The sequence below is a fragment of the Amphiura filiformis genome, chromosome 1 (assembly GCF_039555335.1).
Source record: "Amphiura filiformis chromosome 1, Afil_fr2py, whole genome shotgun sequence".
Classification (NCBI taxonomy): Eukaryota; Metazoa; Echinodermata; class Ophiuroidea; order Amphilepidida; family Amphiuridae; genus Amphiura; species Amphiura filiformis.
This window is the reverse complement of record NC_092628.1, coordinates 16680439-16697510: the sequence shown is the minus strand read 5'-3', so window position 1 is coordinate 16697510 and position 17072 is coordinate 16680439. Positions and strand designations below refer to the sequence as shown.

The 17072-nt window shown below is 38.7% G+C and overlaps 1 protein-coding gene across 1 annotated transcript in view; it reads right to left on the bottom strand.

The window, feature by feature from the left end:
• LOC140156496 (uncharacterized) overlaps positions 1–17072 on the bottom strand; it is a 53572-nt gene that overhangs the window by 6480 nt on the left and 30020 nt on the right. Inside the window, exons 6-14 of the mRNA XM_072179442.1 lie at positions 13956–14062; positions 12521–12830; positions 11321–11552; positions 9623–9804; positions 5962–6351; positions 5080–5196; positions 3491–3928; positions 1373–1522; positions 117–461 (exon numbers count right to left, since the gene is read on the bottom strand). Coding sequence (XP_072035543.1) covers positions 117–461; positions 1373–1522; positions 3491–3928; positions 5080–5196; positions 5962–6351; positions 9623–9804; positions 11321–11552; positions 12521–12830; positions 13956–14062 — 2271 coding nt within the window. The remainder of the gene's footprint in view (positions 1–116; positions 462–1372; positions 1523–3490; positions 3929–5079; positions 5197–5961; positions 6352–9622; positions 9805–11320; positions 11553–12520; positions 12831–13955; positions 14063–17072) is intronic.

Below are 17072 nucleotides of genomic sequence, written 5' to 3'. Positions count from 1 at the left end.
TGCTCTCATGTCCCACAAAAAATACTGTCGAAACGCAATAAACGCTCATTTTAGATCCCTTAAGTGTTTGTGTTAACGAGTTTTCACTGTCACTGTAATTCCATCCCTGAACATACCTTTGTGTCTTGTTGGCCTTGTGCCCTTCCAATCTTCTTTCCCATCTGTGGCAGACCAATCACTATCATTATCATCATCATCATCATCATCAGAGGATTCTTCATCCCCATCATCATCTCCTGTTATTGGAACAGGAGTCAACAATGCTGACAACGCTTCATCTCTTGTCAAGATATCGTGCACGTCCTGATAAAAACACCAGATGCTTGATGGATCCAGCTGTGACCCATCACCAAACTCTTGTAACTCTTGCACTCTGTTGCAAACTCTGTGGTACATTTCTTTCATATCTTGTATCTTGGTTCTTATTTGCAGAATGGAACGAGGAGCAAGGTCTCCATCACCTGAGGAGAAGAAAATAAATATGGAGAAGACAATAAATATTATAAGAAATGTGGTTTATATTGTCAAATTACAGATGTGGTCAGGGTTGTAGCTAGACCAAGTTGAGTGCCGGCTAATTTTACTATCAAATTAGAGTGCTGGCTCGAGGCACAATCTTTTTAGCGAACATGAGGGATCGGGGAATAGGAAAAGGGGTTTGGTTTTTTACTCTTTTTTTGATGAATAAATCATTTGTGGGGAACAAAATTAAAAATTAAAAAAAAAACCTGGATGTGGTGGTAACAATAATCTCATCATGAACATTTCGTAAAAGACATACTTTTTATGTTGGTCTGATTATTAGGGTTTCCTTGTTTAAAATGCATATGCAGTGCGTTGTACGGGTTTGCCTCATGCGTAATATGCGCATGCAATCGTAGTACGCTCAACTGAAGATTAATTTTAGAATAAAGGGAAGTTTTCATGACGGTAACTTAATTTGTGCTAAATAAAATCACTTTATATTAAAATAATATGTAATTGACCGACAATGAGAGTAAACGATAGTAATTTTTGTTTTTACTATCCTCTATCATGTCATAGAGGATAGGCAAGTCTCAGGCCTTGCTGTTTGAGCTCGCCCAAACTCAATTTCTAGTGAGCGATTTTCCACTCGCCATGGACACTAAATATAGCTCGCTGCGAATCAACCAGAATTAAATCAAATTTACATTCAAGTTTTACTGAGCCTTAATCCCTGAAAACGGAGGAGAGGGTGTCAACAGTGTGTAAATGTTTCATATGAATCTATTGTAAGCCTCATGATTTTTAAGTGTTCTACTCACGACCCTTTTTCAAATGGCCAGCGACCCTTAAAAGGGTCACGACCTACAGTTTGGGAACTGTTACGCAGTTATGGTGGAAGCATTACCTTCATTATACAAATCAGCTACCTCCCGATACACTCCCTTTGGTCTTGTTGTAATGTTTGCTATTCTACTAGATATGTTAGGCTTCTTCCAAATAGAAAGTAGATGTTGCATTTCTTCATTGGTCCAGTTACTTGCTCTTGATCTTTTACCTAGGGCAGAAAGAAAAATGAGGGAGCAATTTAATACCGAATAGGGTGCAACTCTACTAGTCTTGTTACAAGACTGCCCTACCCCAACCCTAAACCCTAATCTCCGTAAACGAGGACTAGAATCAAGTCTAGCAGGTTGCACCCTATTCGGAAATTGTACCAAAATGAGAAATCCATACACCATATGGAAGGCAGTCATGATCCTAATCTTCCATATAGGGGGTGTGAATTTCAAACAGGGTTACCTGAATGGGTGAATCCATTTGAAATCTACACTCCCTGTGTGGGAGATTAAGGTCATATCTTCCATAGGGGGTGAATGAATTTCAACTGGAAAAGCCCATTAAATCAAAAGTATAACAAAAAGATATATGGACTGGAAACAAATCCATCCACATTAAGCTACACAACACAACATTATTATTATCATTATTATAATCACTGCTAGTTTTTATTGTTGGAAATCTTGGCATGCTGCACAGCGATATTTCCCTACCCAAAAATTAGCACCATCTCTTGATATACGGATATGTTTGACGGCGATATTTTGAGGCGTTTCCGAAACATCCCGAGCAACTGAACTATGAACAACTATCCGTACCACAAATTTCAAAACAAAACCCGGCATGTAGAAGATCATTTCACAACTCTCATATTCCCAAGAATACATAATGTATTGTAGAAAATAAATGGGTTGATATTTGAATAGATTCAAGCAATTTCCGGAGGGCTATTTTGGTAAAATTTTCATCAAAGGCCAATATACAGAATTAGAGAAGGAGAACTGGGACTCCCTATACCGCCACATACAATCGCGCTGTCAGTTATGGGGAGAAAATTGGGGGTATTTGGGTCCTTGCCGATGGTGCGCGGAGACAAACAAAAACAATTCTGCATCTCATCTGAAGCGTCTTGGTACTCGCATGCAGGTCGCATCAAGTGCATCTCTCAAATGCACCCTTCATCCATGTCGCTTGCATGATAACGAATGCTTGAGTGCATTCCAAGGAAACCGAATACCCCAATTTTGCTCCATGCCTACATCAAGATGGTGGTCGAGTCCCGATTTTCTTTCTTTAATTCTGTGGGCCAATACGATAATGACATTTTCTATTCCAATTTTACAATATTTTTCGAGTTTTGTTGAGAATATTTGAAGTTTTCTAGGGTGTATGCAAGTACAATGCACACATACATGCATATGGCATCTTCCACCTTTTGGTGGATTTTTCCGCCTTCAACCATCAAGTTAGTCATATCTTCGGATTTTATTGGACCTGTCTTTATGTATTCAACACCTCGGCATGCGATCGGATGTATTACAGCACACAGACATACTTAAACAGGTAGAGGTTTAAAAAAGCGAGTTTCAGTTTGCAGTTAAGTACCGAATAATAGCATGGAATGTAACTATACCTCATGGTATCAGTTAAACTCTAAAGTTCCTAGAGCGATTCATAAAAACTCATCACAAGAATACTTTGTTAGCAATATGAACAAAAGAGTTTATCCGAGTATTCATGATAACAGCATGGTAGCCTGCATGATAACTGCCTGGTATTGTCTCTTGAACATGCTCTGGCCGTGCAATGCGTGCATGGTACAACCTTGAAAAAAGGTACAATGCAGTCTTGGGTTCAAGTCCAGTTGAGAAATAATAATGTGGTACATGGTCAATAAATGAAATATCGCTGTGTGCTGGTCCTACATGTCTTCCTTTTTAGTTGGTTGATCATGTTCAGTTTAACTTTTTTTGTCTGTCCACCTAAGGACTTAATGTCCTTACATGTTCCCAGTTGGACACTCTTACATGACGTCGACGTATGTGGGGGTGAGTGTGGGGGTATAGGGGCGAGTGTGTGTATGTGTTTCACTTTTCAATATCTTAGCAAAATGTCGCAATTAAAAAATGAGTACACTCGCATTTTCCATGCTTGAAATCAAAATTGACAAGTAACACACGCCTACCTGCAACAACGTAAAAAGTGTTTAAACCCCAATCACTACTACCCATACTAGCGTCCATGACGGATGACGACTGCTCCTGCTCTACATCACCACCATCTTTCTTCTGTTTTCTATCAGATGACTGATTTCCTTTCTTTTTCTTTCGTGTATGAACCGAAGAGACAATCTGTTTTTTAGGAGTGGATGTCACTGGACGGCTAGTAGACACCTCCCTAGTCATGATGTCGTCCATATCTTTAAAATATGACCAATGACCATCATTGTCATCACTATCATCATCATCTTCATCGCCTTCATTGGTAGATTCGCTTTTCCTGGATGATGACTCGGCAGAGCCCATTTTGGCTGCCATGCTTCTGTAGTTGATTTTCATCTCGTTGATTTTATCTCGGACTTGCTTTTCGGAGCGCTGTATCCCCAGCTTTTTGTTGATATGATCTGTGATAAAAAGTGTCAAAAGAAAAAAGAAACATGTTGGTCACTATAATGCTCTAAACTGGCAAACCCTTGGCATATTTGAAACAGTGCAGGGTCCTTTTCAAAGGCAATTCTTGTTCATAAATTCTTGTCCAAATTTCAGAATGCGGTGATTTCAGATTTCTGAAATTGGAACAAGAATTGCTGAACAAGAAATGCCTTTGAAAACACCCTCATCCCAACCAACATTCTGTACTGTTACACATTTATTATATTTTTACTGCTCATGTTAGCCAAAGCCGATTACAAAAAGTATCAATAATTCAGAGATACTATATAAACCACCAGCTTCATACATGTAAATGAGGATTCAAGCTATGTATGAGAACATACATTAACTTAAGTTTCTCTATCCAACTGGTGATACACATGTTTGAGTTTTATTTACTTTACTGTGGACTCTTACTATCCAAGTGCAGACCTAACCCAACACCGGGTGTTCTTGTTTGCCAATGTTTACAAACACACACACTGATTCAACATTCCTTCCTACCTGCAACAGTTTTGTAGAACTGTTGCCTTGTTCTGACTTCAAAAAGATGTCTGTAAATGTCAGGATTCTTACAGATTGGCAGTATTGCCTGTGACTCACACACACAGCCCAACTCACCCCGGCAGGAAAACAAGGACCTCACTGAGGTCATAACTTTATCCTATATGTGCCCATCCACCACAAACTGGTCGTAAAAGTCAGCATTTTCCATTTTGAGATACAATCAAAAACAGTATGGATTTCTATGTAAAATATATTAGGAATTTGACCTTTGATGAACCATAACTTCACTTCCAGATGTCCGATGAAGCTGGTTGAGGTGTCATTTTAAAGCTGCATGTGCATTCGTTCAAAATCTGCAATAAACAGAAAATGAACTAGGGCCGACTTTACTACCACTTCGTGGTGGATGGTCACATATCCGAGGACACGTCCCAATTTTAATCGCCATACCATAGACCTAACCCGAAACGCACATGGTTAGTATTACCCAACAGTGACCATACATATAATACCCCTCATCTGTGGACCTGTAGCATACATATTTTCCTGTCCGCTGCCTGTGTGTGCCCTCGTTTGGAAGACAATACAAATGCAACTGCTTCACCATTACACCTACCTGCAATGGTTTGGTAGACCAGTTTATGCCTTGTGGTGACTTCAAAGAGTTGGGTGTGAATGTCTGGATCCTTGCAGATTGACAGTAACACTTTGATTTCTCTGTGTCTCCAGACTGCTGCAGACAAGAAATGGAAAATATTTAATAAATGGATAAAATATCCGCTCTACTTTTTCCAGCTCTAAAGTTTGTTTGGTTTATATAAGGTGGAAAAAATAAGACTCATAACACTGTGTATTGATATAGAATGGCATGCACGCAGTTGGGCTCATTGCTTACGCTAGTTGTGTGTTGTGTAATGCGTGACTGGCGCACGCTTATGTAAATTTACGCAAGCATGAGTTGGGACTTTATTGACGCGCGCAGTAAGAAAAGCTGAATAATTTCCGTCTTATATTAACTGAACAAACTTTAGTTGCTCTTTAGAAGAAAGAAGATATGGATAAAGGTTATCTCTTTCGTATCCTTAGTATCCTGTGACTCAGAATGAGATAATCTAGTTGAAATGCATACTAAATGATTGGCACTCATCAATTATGATATTTATTGAAAAGCCTGGCTCTTCCAAATGTAACATTGGATACTCTTGAAATGTCCAGAATATATAGTTTATGACTTGTTTAACACAATTAATCTACAAAGTATTTGGATCTTATGTTGAATGTTGATGTGTTAGACTCATCCATTATAATGAAAAAGGATGGATACCAATCATTTTGATACACACTCCCATGGAAGAAATGACCTTAACCTCCCACATGGTTGGGTGCAGATTTCAAATGGAGTCACCAGGCCAGGTAACCCTATTTAAATCCACACTCCCTGTGTGTAAGATTAAGATCACATGTTCCATTGGATTTCAACTGCAATAACTCAATATACCTCTTTGCCTCTGTTTCCTCTTCCTCATAATTCTCTCCCGAGCTGTCTCCTTTTTCCCTCTTCCTGCTGCGGCTTCTGCAAGTAGCGACTGTTCTAAGGTCAAAATCTCACGCACATCATCAAAATGCGGCCATGGTTCCTCTCTGTCCTCCCTCCCTTCTTCCATTTTCTTCAACGTTTTCTTGTACGTAGCTCTCAGCTCCTTCACTTTATCTCGCACTTGCTTCACCGTGTACACCATTCCTGAGAGTCCGTCTAAACGCTCTGTGATGTCTTCGTAGATAGCCTTGTATCTTGTTGTTGGCTCACCGACCCCGGCACAAATGTACGGCTCTTTCCAGATTGAAAGCAACAGTTTGATGTGGTCTTCCTCCCAGCAGATTCTCGGAGCTGTGAATATTGAAAAAAAAAAAATGATTGCAAAATATTATGTAAATTCCCTTGCCTTTTAGAGAAACAAGTGTTTCTGAAATTTAGCCACACTGTGACCAGATGAACAAGACCTGTGTCAATCAAGGTGTAGAGGAAAGTAAAACCAAACATTCCTATATCGTTTATTCTCTACTTCTTGCCCTTAAGGTTGGTCTTAAATCTGGAATTATGAAAAATTTTGGGCTTCATAACTGATAAATTGTTGGTCTAAAGTATATAAAAGTATATATTTAGGCGCAAAAACGGGTATGTGTAATCTATGCCTCGAAGAGAAATTGGCAATCCTTAATAATAAAAAAGCCGATCCAAACAGATCGTTAAACAAACGGACTGAATTCATAAGCAAATGTCGACATGGCAACACTGCCAGGAAGAAGAAAAAACCTCCGTAGTCTGTAGTCATTCGCCTGATGATCGTTTAGCAACGTGAAACACAGTGTAGCGAGTCCAATACATACTGTATTGATATACGTGTAATATACTACTGCTCTTTTTGGAAATCGAGCACTCTTTTACAGCAGTTTGTGATAACTTTTTCGTGTATATATAATATGCTCCTTATTTATTAATTTATTTAAGTAGAGCACTCTAATCACGAGCAGCCGTGAGTACAGTAAAAATGGAAACTTTTACAATCGACTACTCGGACAAAAACATCCCGATACCAGGTAAAGGTGAATACCTGAAACGCCTTCTTGAACAAACCGAGAGCATTATAAAAAGGATGCGTTGGAAGGCCCTCTTCTTCCTAAATAAGGATAAGAACAGCAAAACATCTGAAGACACTGGAGATGAATCAGACGAGAAAAACATGAGTACTTCGGTTTTAAATCTAAAACGAACCCCACCCCAGATCGAGGAAATGGCAGGTTTTGAGAATGACATTCTGGATATGGTGGAAAATATCGAATTTAGACAAGTAAGTGATACATTTCAAGACGAACTCAAAAAGGACATAAAGAAAATAAACTCATCTGAAAAAATCCTGGTTCATGCAGACAAATCAAGAAATATTTACCAAATGGACAGCACCACGCACGACAAACTAATAACGGAGAACATAACACATAAATACAAAAAAGTCGACGATAAGATCGTGAATGGAATAGAACAGGAATCCGAACGCATTGCAGAAAGACTAAATATATCAGAGAGAATTGACAGCACAGCGGAAAAAGAAGCTTTTGTAACGCTAAAAGATCACAAGGACAATTTCGCTAATAGCCCTAAGTGCAGGTTAATAAACCCGACCAAGTCAGAAATAGGTAAGGCCAGCAAGATCATGCTTGATTGCATCAACTCGACCATAAGGGACAAGCTAAAAGTAAACCAATGGCGTAATACGGCGGCAGTGTTGGATTGGTTTATCAAACTCAAAGACAAAAGCAAACTGTCTTTCCTTTCATTCGATGTCGTGGACTTCTACCCCTCGATTTCCGAAACGCTATTAAGGAACACACTCAAATGGGCCAAACAGTTCACGACTGTCTCAAAACTGGAACAAGACACAATCTTACACGCGAGAAAAACACTCTTGTATGATGGTGACAGCGCAGCATGGATAAAGAAGGAAAATGACAATGCATTCGACGTCGCTATGGGAGCATTTGACGGTGCGAAGTGTGCGAGAGCTAGTTGGCCTGTACATGCTCCAGAAACTCAACAACGATCTCAAAGTAGAAAGCGTCGGCCTTTATAGAGACGACGGTCTCGCCGTGTTAAAGAACTCATCTGGAAGCCAAGCAGAAAGAACAAGAAAGAAGATCATCAAAATCTTCAGATCAGCAGGCTTGCAAATCATGGTTGAGGCAGTAGCAAGTTCAATCAACTTCCTGGACGCGAACTTAGACCTTCGTACAGGAATACATAAACCTTACAGAAAGCCCAACAACACTCCTGTATATGTGCATGCCAACTCAGACCATCCTCCGAACATAACAAAAAACATTCCAGCTGCTATCGGGCGTAGAATCTCAGAACTTTCATCCAACGAGGAAGTCTTCAATCGTAACGCAGAAATCTACAACAAAGCTCTAGCATCCTCAGGATATGAGGAAAAAATCAAATACCAAAAGAACAATGCAACCAGTGGTAGAAAATCTCGTAACAGAAAAAGAAAAATCACTTGGTATAATCCTCCGTATAGTAGAAGTGTAAAAACGAATATTGGTCAGAAATTCTTAAAGCTTGTAGACAAGCATTTCCCCAAGGGGTCCAAACTGAACAGAATTTTCAACCGCAACAGCGTAAAAATAAGCTATAGCTGCATGAAAAATGTTGGTGCAATTATCAAAGCGCAAAACTCAAAAATAAAACGCAAAATGAAGAAACCCCCCAAAAAACAGTGCAACTGTACTCGCAAATATAAAAGAAATTGCCCCTTAAAAGGGAAATGCTTGTCAGAAGCAGTAGTGTATCAAGCTAACGTCAGCTCCAGTAAGGGTTGTAAAACCTATGTAGGCCTTGCTGGTGGCAAATTCAAGGAAAGGTATAATAACCATGTTAAGTCGTTTACCCACAAAAAAATACAAGAACGAAATCGAATTATCCAAACACATTTGGAGTCTGAAAGACAATAATGTTAAATATGATATATCCTGGGAAACCATCCTCAAATCAAATACTTTTAGGCGCAAAACGGGTATGTGTAATCTATGCCTCAAGAGAAATTGGCAATCCTTAATAATAAAAAAGCCGATCCAAACAGATTGTTAAACAAACGGACTGAATTCATAAGCAAATGTCGACATGGCAACACTGCCAGGAAGAAGAAAAAACCTCCGTAGTCTGTAGTCATTCGCCTGATGATTGTTTAGCAACGTGAAACACAGTGTAGCGAGTCCAATACATACTGTATTGATATAAGTGTAATAAAAGTATATATACATATTTAGAATGGCAAAGACTTGATGAATTCATCTGTGAGGCTAAATTTGGGCAAAATTGCTCATTTTTAGAAAAAATTCCCCCAAACATTTTTTAGGACCACGCAACAAAAAAATTCTTAAGTAAAATTTTATTATTAATTTTCAAAAACTAGATAAAAATATCATGCACCCATTTTTTTAATTTTTTAATTTTGATCAACTTCACCAAAAATATTTGAAATTGGGTGAAAATCAGTCTTTTTTTGTGATATTTGGGCAAAATTGACAATTTTTTGACCATTTTTGGTAAAAATTTCTGTTAGTTCTTGCCTCAAAATTTTGGTGAAAATTTCTACACTCACCTCTTTCATTCTTCGGCTTTCGGTTGTAACCATCGCCATCTAAGCCCTCATCCTCTAGGTCTGAAAACGTCATCCCTGTAAAGTCTTGGCTCAATATCTCATGCACTTCATCATAAAATGGCCACGACTCGGCTGGATTCGGGTCATCTGGTTGTTTGTTTTCTATCTCAATGGTAAGGTTTCTGAAATGAGGGTATTAGAATGCATATCAATTTAAAATTCATTAGTTATATCATCACACATAATGACATAAGTGTCACACTACCGTAAAAACTTTGTTAGTTAGTGTATGTGCTTACTATTGGGCGCTTTTAAAACATAAAATTTCATAAAAGTCTGGCGCTTTACCAACTGAGCTAATGGGGTTGAGACACACATAACAGGTTTACTTGTTCGTATATTACTATGTGTATCGATGATTTGCTTAAAACCCTTTACACTTTTATGGATGAGGCTTTTTATGCTTACATGTTTTAAAAACGCTCAATAGTAAGCACATATGCTAACTATCAAGTTTTTACAGTAATTGCTACTATATATTCCTTTGCAAAGATGCAAGTAGGGACCAATGCAAATATAATAGATGGGTTGACATGTGACGTGATTGCCAGGCAGTTTGTCTTCAATCCATATTGTTTCTTGCATGGCAGTATACACAAGCATCACATTTTGTTCAGGAAACATGCTTTTCAAACTCCGACCACATCACACTAAGGCTATTGTACAGTGCAGTGGTTGTACGCAGTTCGCTCAAGCATATCGATAGACCAGTCCCTTGCCTTTGTTGATAAATACTTATGTCACCTCTTCTATAGATAATGCAATTCCAGCACATACATCAACTTTGAAACAATCAGTGGATCAAAATTATTCACCAAGAACACCAGCATGTACCATATTCGACCTAAACTATGATCAGCTGGTAATAGGCGAGAATTATTAGTTTTTTGTTACTGCGCGAGTCAATAAAGTCCAAACTTACGCTGGCGTAAGTTCACAAAAGCGTGTGTCAGTCACGCAACACACAAAGTGCAGTTTGCGTATATTCTGGGCTAAGCTGTGTGTACGCTATTCTATATCAATCCACGATGTTATGAGTCCCTCCTATTACGAGCTGATCAGAGTATAAGCAGTAATTAGCACTCCAGGCGCTTAAATTGGTCATTTTCATGGGAACTTACTTAAATTATGAACTGAGAGTTACAAATTAGAATTTCCATGTTCGAATATTGTAATGTATATCATCATTTGCTCCAATGGTGTAGACAGCAGTTTTGAGACAAGGGGTAAAAACTTACAAATATATTATAACAACTACTTGATGTTTTGCAAGATAAGAATAAAAAACGGTTTATTACAATATTTTTAGGGCCATACAAAATTAATGTTTTGGTTCTCGTCCAGAGAGTTTTCATGAATTGAAGAGGGAGGTAGTTTTTTTTTCTCAATGTAAAATGAGCATTGTCAGTAGTTTTCGGAAAGGATGAGGCCTTTTTTTCCCAAATGTAAAATTCTAAGGGATAAACCCCCTAGTATACCACAAAAAGACTTGAAAGTTTTCATAAATCATTCCAAAGTCTAAAAAAAAAAATGTTTAAAAAAAAATCAGAAAGATCCCAGAAATTGAGGAGGGGGGGGGGGCGGAAACCAAAACATTTATTTTATACGGCCTAAGTACCCTGACCCCTAATTTCTTACTTGTATGTCAATTTCAAGTCCTTGACTTTGAACTTGACTTGATTTTCATTCCTATGTTCTTTACTATCACCCCAATATTTGTTGATTCGGTTGGCTATCACCCAAAACACTCTCTTAGGTTTGGTGGTCACTTCGCCGACTTTATGAGCGATTTTGGGCTCTTTCCAGATGGATAACAGGTGCCGCACTTCTTTGGTGGTCCAATTTTTTGCTCTATTTTTGGGATAATTGGCTGGAAAAAAAACCCCAAAACAATAATTAAAAATAAATTCATCAGTTATTTCTCACAATCAGATATAACATGAGATATATGCAGTATTAATAGTACCTGCTGATGTTTGCAACTTACTTACAATAGTACACTTTGGGGTATCCATATTATTCTATCCCCCAGTCAGTACACTTTGTGGTATCCATATTATCCTGGCCCCAAGTAAGTACACTTTGGGGTATCTATATTAACTTGCCCCTCCAGTCAGTACTTTGGGGTATCCATATTATACTACCCCCAGTCAGTACACTTTGGGGTATCCATATTATCCTGACCCCCAGTCAGTACACTTTGGGGTATCCATATTATCCTGCCCCCCCAGTCAGTACACTTTGGGGTATGCATATTACCCTGCCCCCAGTCAGTACACTTTGGGGTATCCATATTATCCTGCCCCCCAGTCAGTACACTTTGGGGTATCCATATTACCCTGGCCCCAGTCAGTACACTTTGGGGTATCCAAATTACCCTGGCCCCCGTCAGTACACTTTGGGTTATCCTTATTATCCTGGGACCCCAGACAGAACACTTTGGGGTTTCCATATTATCCTGGCCCCCAGTTAGTACACTTTGGGATATCCATATTATCCTGGGACCCCAGACAGAACACTTCAGGGTATCCATATTATCCTGGGACCCCAGACAGAACACTTTGGGGTATCCATATTATTCTGGCCCCCAGTCAGTACACTTTGGGGTATCCATATTATCCTGGGCCCCCAGTTAGTACACTTTGGGATATCCATATTATCCTGGCCCCCAGTTAGTACACTTTGGGATATCCATATTATCCTCCCCCAGTCAGAACACTTTGGGGTATCCATATTATCCTGGGCCCCCAGTCAGTACACTTTGGGGTATCCATATTATCCAAGTCATGCTGTACAACACCATCAATAATCTACTGTACATCCACATTTAGAACTCACTTCTCTTCTCTCGAGGGCTTGTATCCTCTTCTTCCAATTCCTCCTCGACCACATCGGACTCTGTCTGTGACTCTGGTACTCTCCTTAAAATCTCATCAACATCGTTATAATAGGGCCATCTGAGGGCAGGATTGGTTTGTTTTACAACGCCAGAATCCCCTCCACCTTTGGCTGCATCTTTGGACTCGTAAGTCTGCCTGTAATAACTCTTCTTCAGTATGAGGACTTTTTGTTTGACTTGTTTAGCATCCACTTTTCTGCCTATCATCCCCCAGATGTCGTTGAGTCGAATGGCTATGTCTCGATAGACCTATCAACAAAATGTTTAGAAGCAATTTTTCATCGTTGGGCAGGAAAAAACACCTATGTGTCATTGGCCCCTGAACATGTTTAAAGTATAACCTCCTATGTAACCTGTTGGCAGTTTTGTTTTAAATATGTTAGGGGCCACAAAGGTTTTTCCTGCCCAATGACGATTTCCTGTTGGGCTATTCCAGTTGAAATCCATACACCCCCTATGGAAGATATGACCTTAATCTCCCACACCGGAGGTTTAGAATTAGATTTCAAATGGAATCACCCATTTAGTAACCCCATTTTAAATTCACACTCCCTGTGTGGAAGATTATGGTCATGTCTTCCATAGGGGGTGTATGGATTTCAACTATAATAGCCCAATGGTATGGTATTTGCTATTTCCATTTTCTTTCAATTTTGTTAGAAATTGATCTCTCTATCTCTGTATGCCACATCTGAGACTAATTCAACAGTTTTTTGATGATATCTTCGGAAATACACTTCAATATGTTAATGTGAAAAATAGGATCTTCCATTTGATATCAGTTTATTACAGGATCATGATGTTACCATTAATAAAAATACTTGTCACCTTCCTTTAATTGCCACACTGTGCACCTGACATTACACCTTGAAGAATGGGGGGACCTATGGGCTAAAACCTCTCCAAGGGTGTATAGCACCCTCTGGAATAGATCTTAAAACAGTGGACTTCCTTGGCATGTGTGTGTTTTCTGGTTTACCCTGCACACAAGTATAACCGTAATCTTTAAGCACCCTAATAATAACCCTAACCCTAACCCACCCTAATTATAACCCTAACCCTAATCGTATCCCTAATTATTACCCTAACCTAACCCTAAAACCCAGGGTGTGCCAGGTATTCCAGAGTTGTACCACTTTATTAGCCGCTCCTTTTCTTTACTCTTTTATACTCTCTACTGCACTCTCTCCTTCATGCATGTATTTGTCGGCAAATTGAGGACGGACACACACATAACATTTCCCAATTAAACTGGACCTCTCTGTAATGGGTGGGGGGACTTGGTTCAAGGAGGTCTGCATCACATGCACAGTGCATTTGTGAGGCATGTCTGCTGCCGTACATTAAATATACGGTTCACACATGTGTACATACCTCATTATTCTTAGCAGCAATCTTCTCTGCTACCATAGGTTCTTTCCATATTGACAACAACATCCTAATTTCATTATCGGTCCAGGTCATCAACCGTTGGTGTTGAGCTGTATAACAAAAAGAAATCTCATGTTGTAATTCTGATGTTCCACAAACATTACATTTTCCATAAAGAGCAAGCCCCACCGTAGCAGTTCTTCTGGAGTGAACTAAACCTGCCTGGTTATCAAATTAATCAGTGAAAAGGTTATCTCTGAATTTGACAGGTGCTAATTGATGTTTAAATGTTATTGCATCAATTAGCACCTGTCAAATTCATAACCTTGTCTCTGATTAATTTGATTACCAGACAGGTTTGGTTCACCCCAGAAGAACTGCTCTGGTAGGGTTCTTCTTGAAATAAGTTGTGGGAATTTTGTTATTTAATGTTAACTCTTATCGAAGAATTACGGGTGAATCATTAATTACATTTTTGCACATTATCTACTGTGTAAATTTTGAACATTTACCAGAATCAACTTTCATTTAGGTAAATCTGCTTTATATGAATTTTGATGAGGACCAATTCAAACCCGAATGCTACAATAAAAAAAACATAACAAAAAAAAAACAATATCTAGTACCTTGTACGTTTTAGCATAACAAGCATCAAAGCTGCATCAACGGTCGATCCAAATATCAAACAAATTTGTTTCTGGTGCCTTAGTGACCTAGAAAAGTAGTGGACTGATTGCACCATATCCCACAATGCAAACTGATTCAGGTGATCTCCAGGTACAGGTGGTGTCACCATTATACAGAGTATGTGTAAAGCCACATTGCATGATGGGATATTGTTTGGATAGTCCAACTAAAAACAGTGGTGGCACCAGGGGGGCATGGGCAAATTCCTCCAGTAAGAACACTTGCCCCCCAGTAAAAAAACCAAATTGCAGGAATTTTCACTTTTTGCGGCAATTTGTTGATTCTGCCCCCCCCAAAAAAAAATCACTTTGCCCCCCAAAAAAAAAATTCCTGGTGCCGCCACTGACTGAAAAGCCCTCAGAAAAAACCCACCAGAATTCCTTCTAAAAAGAATCCCTGAAGTTGTTACCCTGAATAATGAGAGAATAAACTAATCAATGCCAGAAAACTTGGTTTACTAACCGGTTCTCTTTCTATGTGTAACATGAAAACATGCCAGTGCCAGAAATGTTTCTTGATCTTTTAAGTTCAGCGAAATACCATCAGGACAACTAAAATTAGCATAATTTTGACGCAACAGGCTATTCCAGTTGAAATCCATGATACACCCCATATGAAAGACTTGACTTTAGTTAAAGGATGACTCTGGCAATCACAACATTATGCCTTATATATGTTAGAAAAACAATTATCAAGCACAAATCAAATGGTTTAATTCGAAACAAACTCATGTGATTTGTGCTTGATAATTAACTTTCTATCATATGAGGCCTAAATGTTGTGACTGCCGGAGCCTTTAACCCCTTCGGACACGAAGGAACATGGCTCAAGCAAAAAAATTTTATGCTTATCATGCCCATAACCATTTTGGATACTGATTTGTAAACAAATTATAGAAAAATAATTACCTCATAAATTATGCAAATTAGGGCCTGTGTACAATTGAATACCTGAGTGGAAGAAGGGCCCAACTCCAATTTTTTACAAAATTCAGTTAGACCCAGCATTTTATTGCCAGCAGACTGTTCTTCCTTATGTGTGAAAGATGAGCAAAAATCCACTCTCTAAATAATCTTCCATGTACACTTAATCATGGTTTTCATGGAAGAAAGGCCCAACTCCATGGAGTTGGGCCCTTCTTCCACAAATATTGGGTTAAAGAGGAATTTTGTTCATCCATGAAATCTGCTTTTCACTACAATAAACTTTCTTGCTATCATATTACATGCTTCTACTTGTGCAATTAATGTATAATTACCAAATTTATGCAGCTATTCATAACATATCTGCCTACGGAACTGATACTTGCAGTATATTAGTGGAAGAAGGCCCAACTCCAGATCGTATTAAGACATGTACCGTTGCCATGGAAACATCATATATAATTTGGAATGTATGTACTATTGTATGTTCATGTATTGAAGGTCCACTGAAGGTGAAAACATTCTGCCTACAAAACTTTTCGAAATATTTAGTCTAGCCGAGCGGCGGCTAGACTCCTGTTTTTGGGCGATTTCTTTCTTCTTCTTCTTCTTCTGTCAACATTTAACCTAATTTGCTCTAGCTCCTTCATTATTTGACCGATTATGACCAAACTTGGGCACAAGCTCCACTACCCCAGCCTTTAAATTTGACATGACCCATTTGGGGTCAAACGTCAACGATGAGTAGTTTTGGCTAAAAATGTGATTTTACCAAAAATGCTTCTTCTCCTACAGATTACGTGGTACAGTAATGAGATTTATATACATTGACCTTGGCTATAGCCGGGCCTATGGGGTCCTCACAGATTTGGGGTCAAAGGTCATTAAGGGGGTATTTCGGTACATAACCAAATACCTTCAAAATGCTTCTTTTCCTACAGATTCTATGGTGCGGAGATGCGACTGACACATATTCATTGACATTATCTGGTGTCTATGGGGTCCTCACAGATTTTGAGTTCAAGGTCATACAGGGACAAAAATTGTTGATTACTGAAAATCACTTTAAAATTCAATATTTTCTGCATATTAAGTGCTGTGATCATAAGAATAATGCCAAAAGGGCTCTAGCATTATGTTCATATAAGATTGTAATCAGATTTGGCTTAAACATGGAGGAGGGGTCTGTTTTGGGGTCAAAAGGGGTAAAATTCTAAAGTTTGTCCAATTTAAATGAAAATTAGTATATGTGATCTTGATATGATGCTAAATATTGTTGAGGTCATTTCAAGGTCACCAGAGGTCAACCAAAGGTCAAAAGGGGTCAAATAGCAAAGTTTGTTCAATTTGAATGAAAATTAGTATATGTTATGTGGATATGATGCAAAACGTGTTGAAGGTCATTTCAAGGTCATCAGAGGTCATTTCAAGGTCACGGCTAGACTTCGCAGCCTTTTAAGGATGCAATATATCTAGTTAGTTTTTTCTTTATATCTCAAAAACAGTTTTG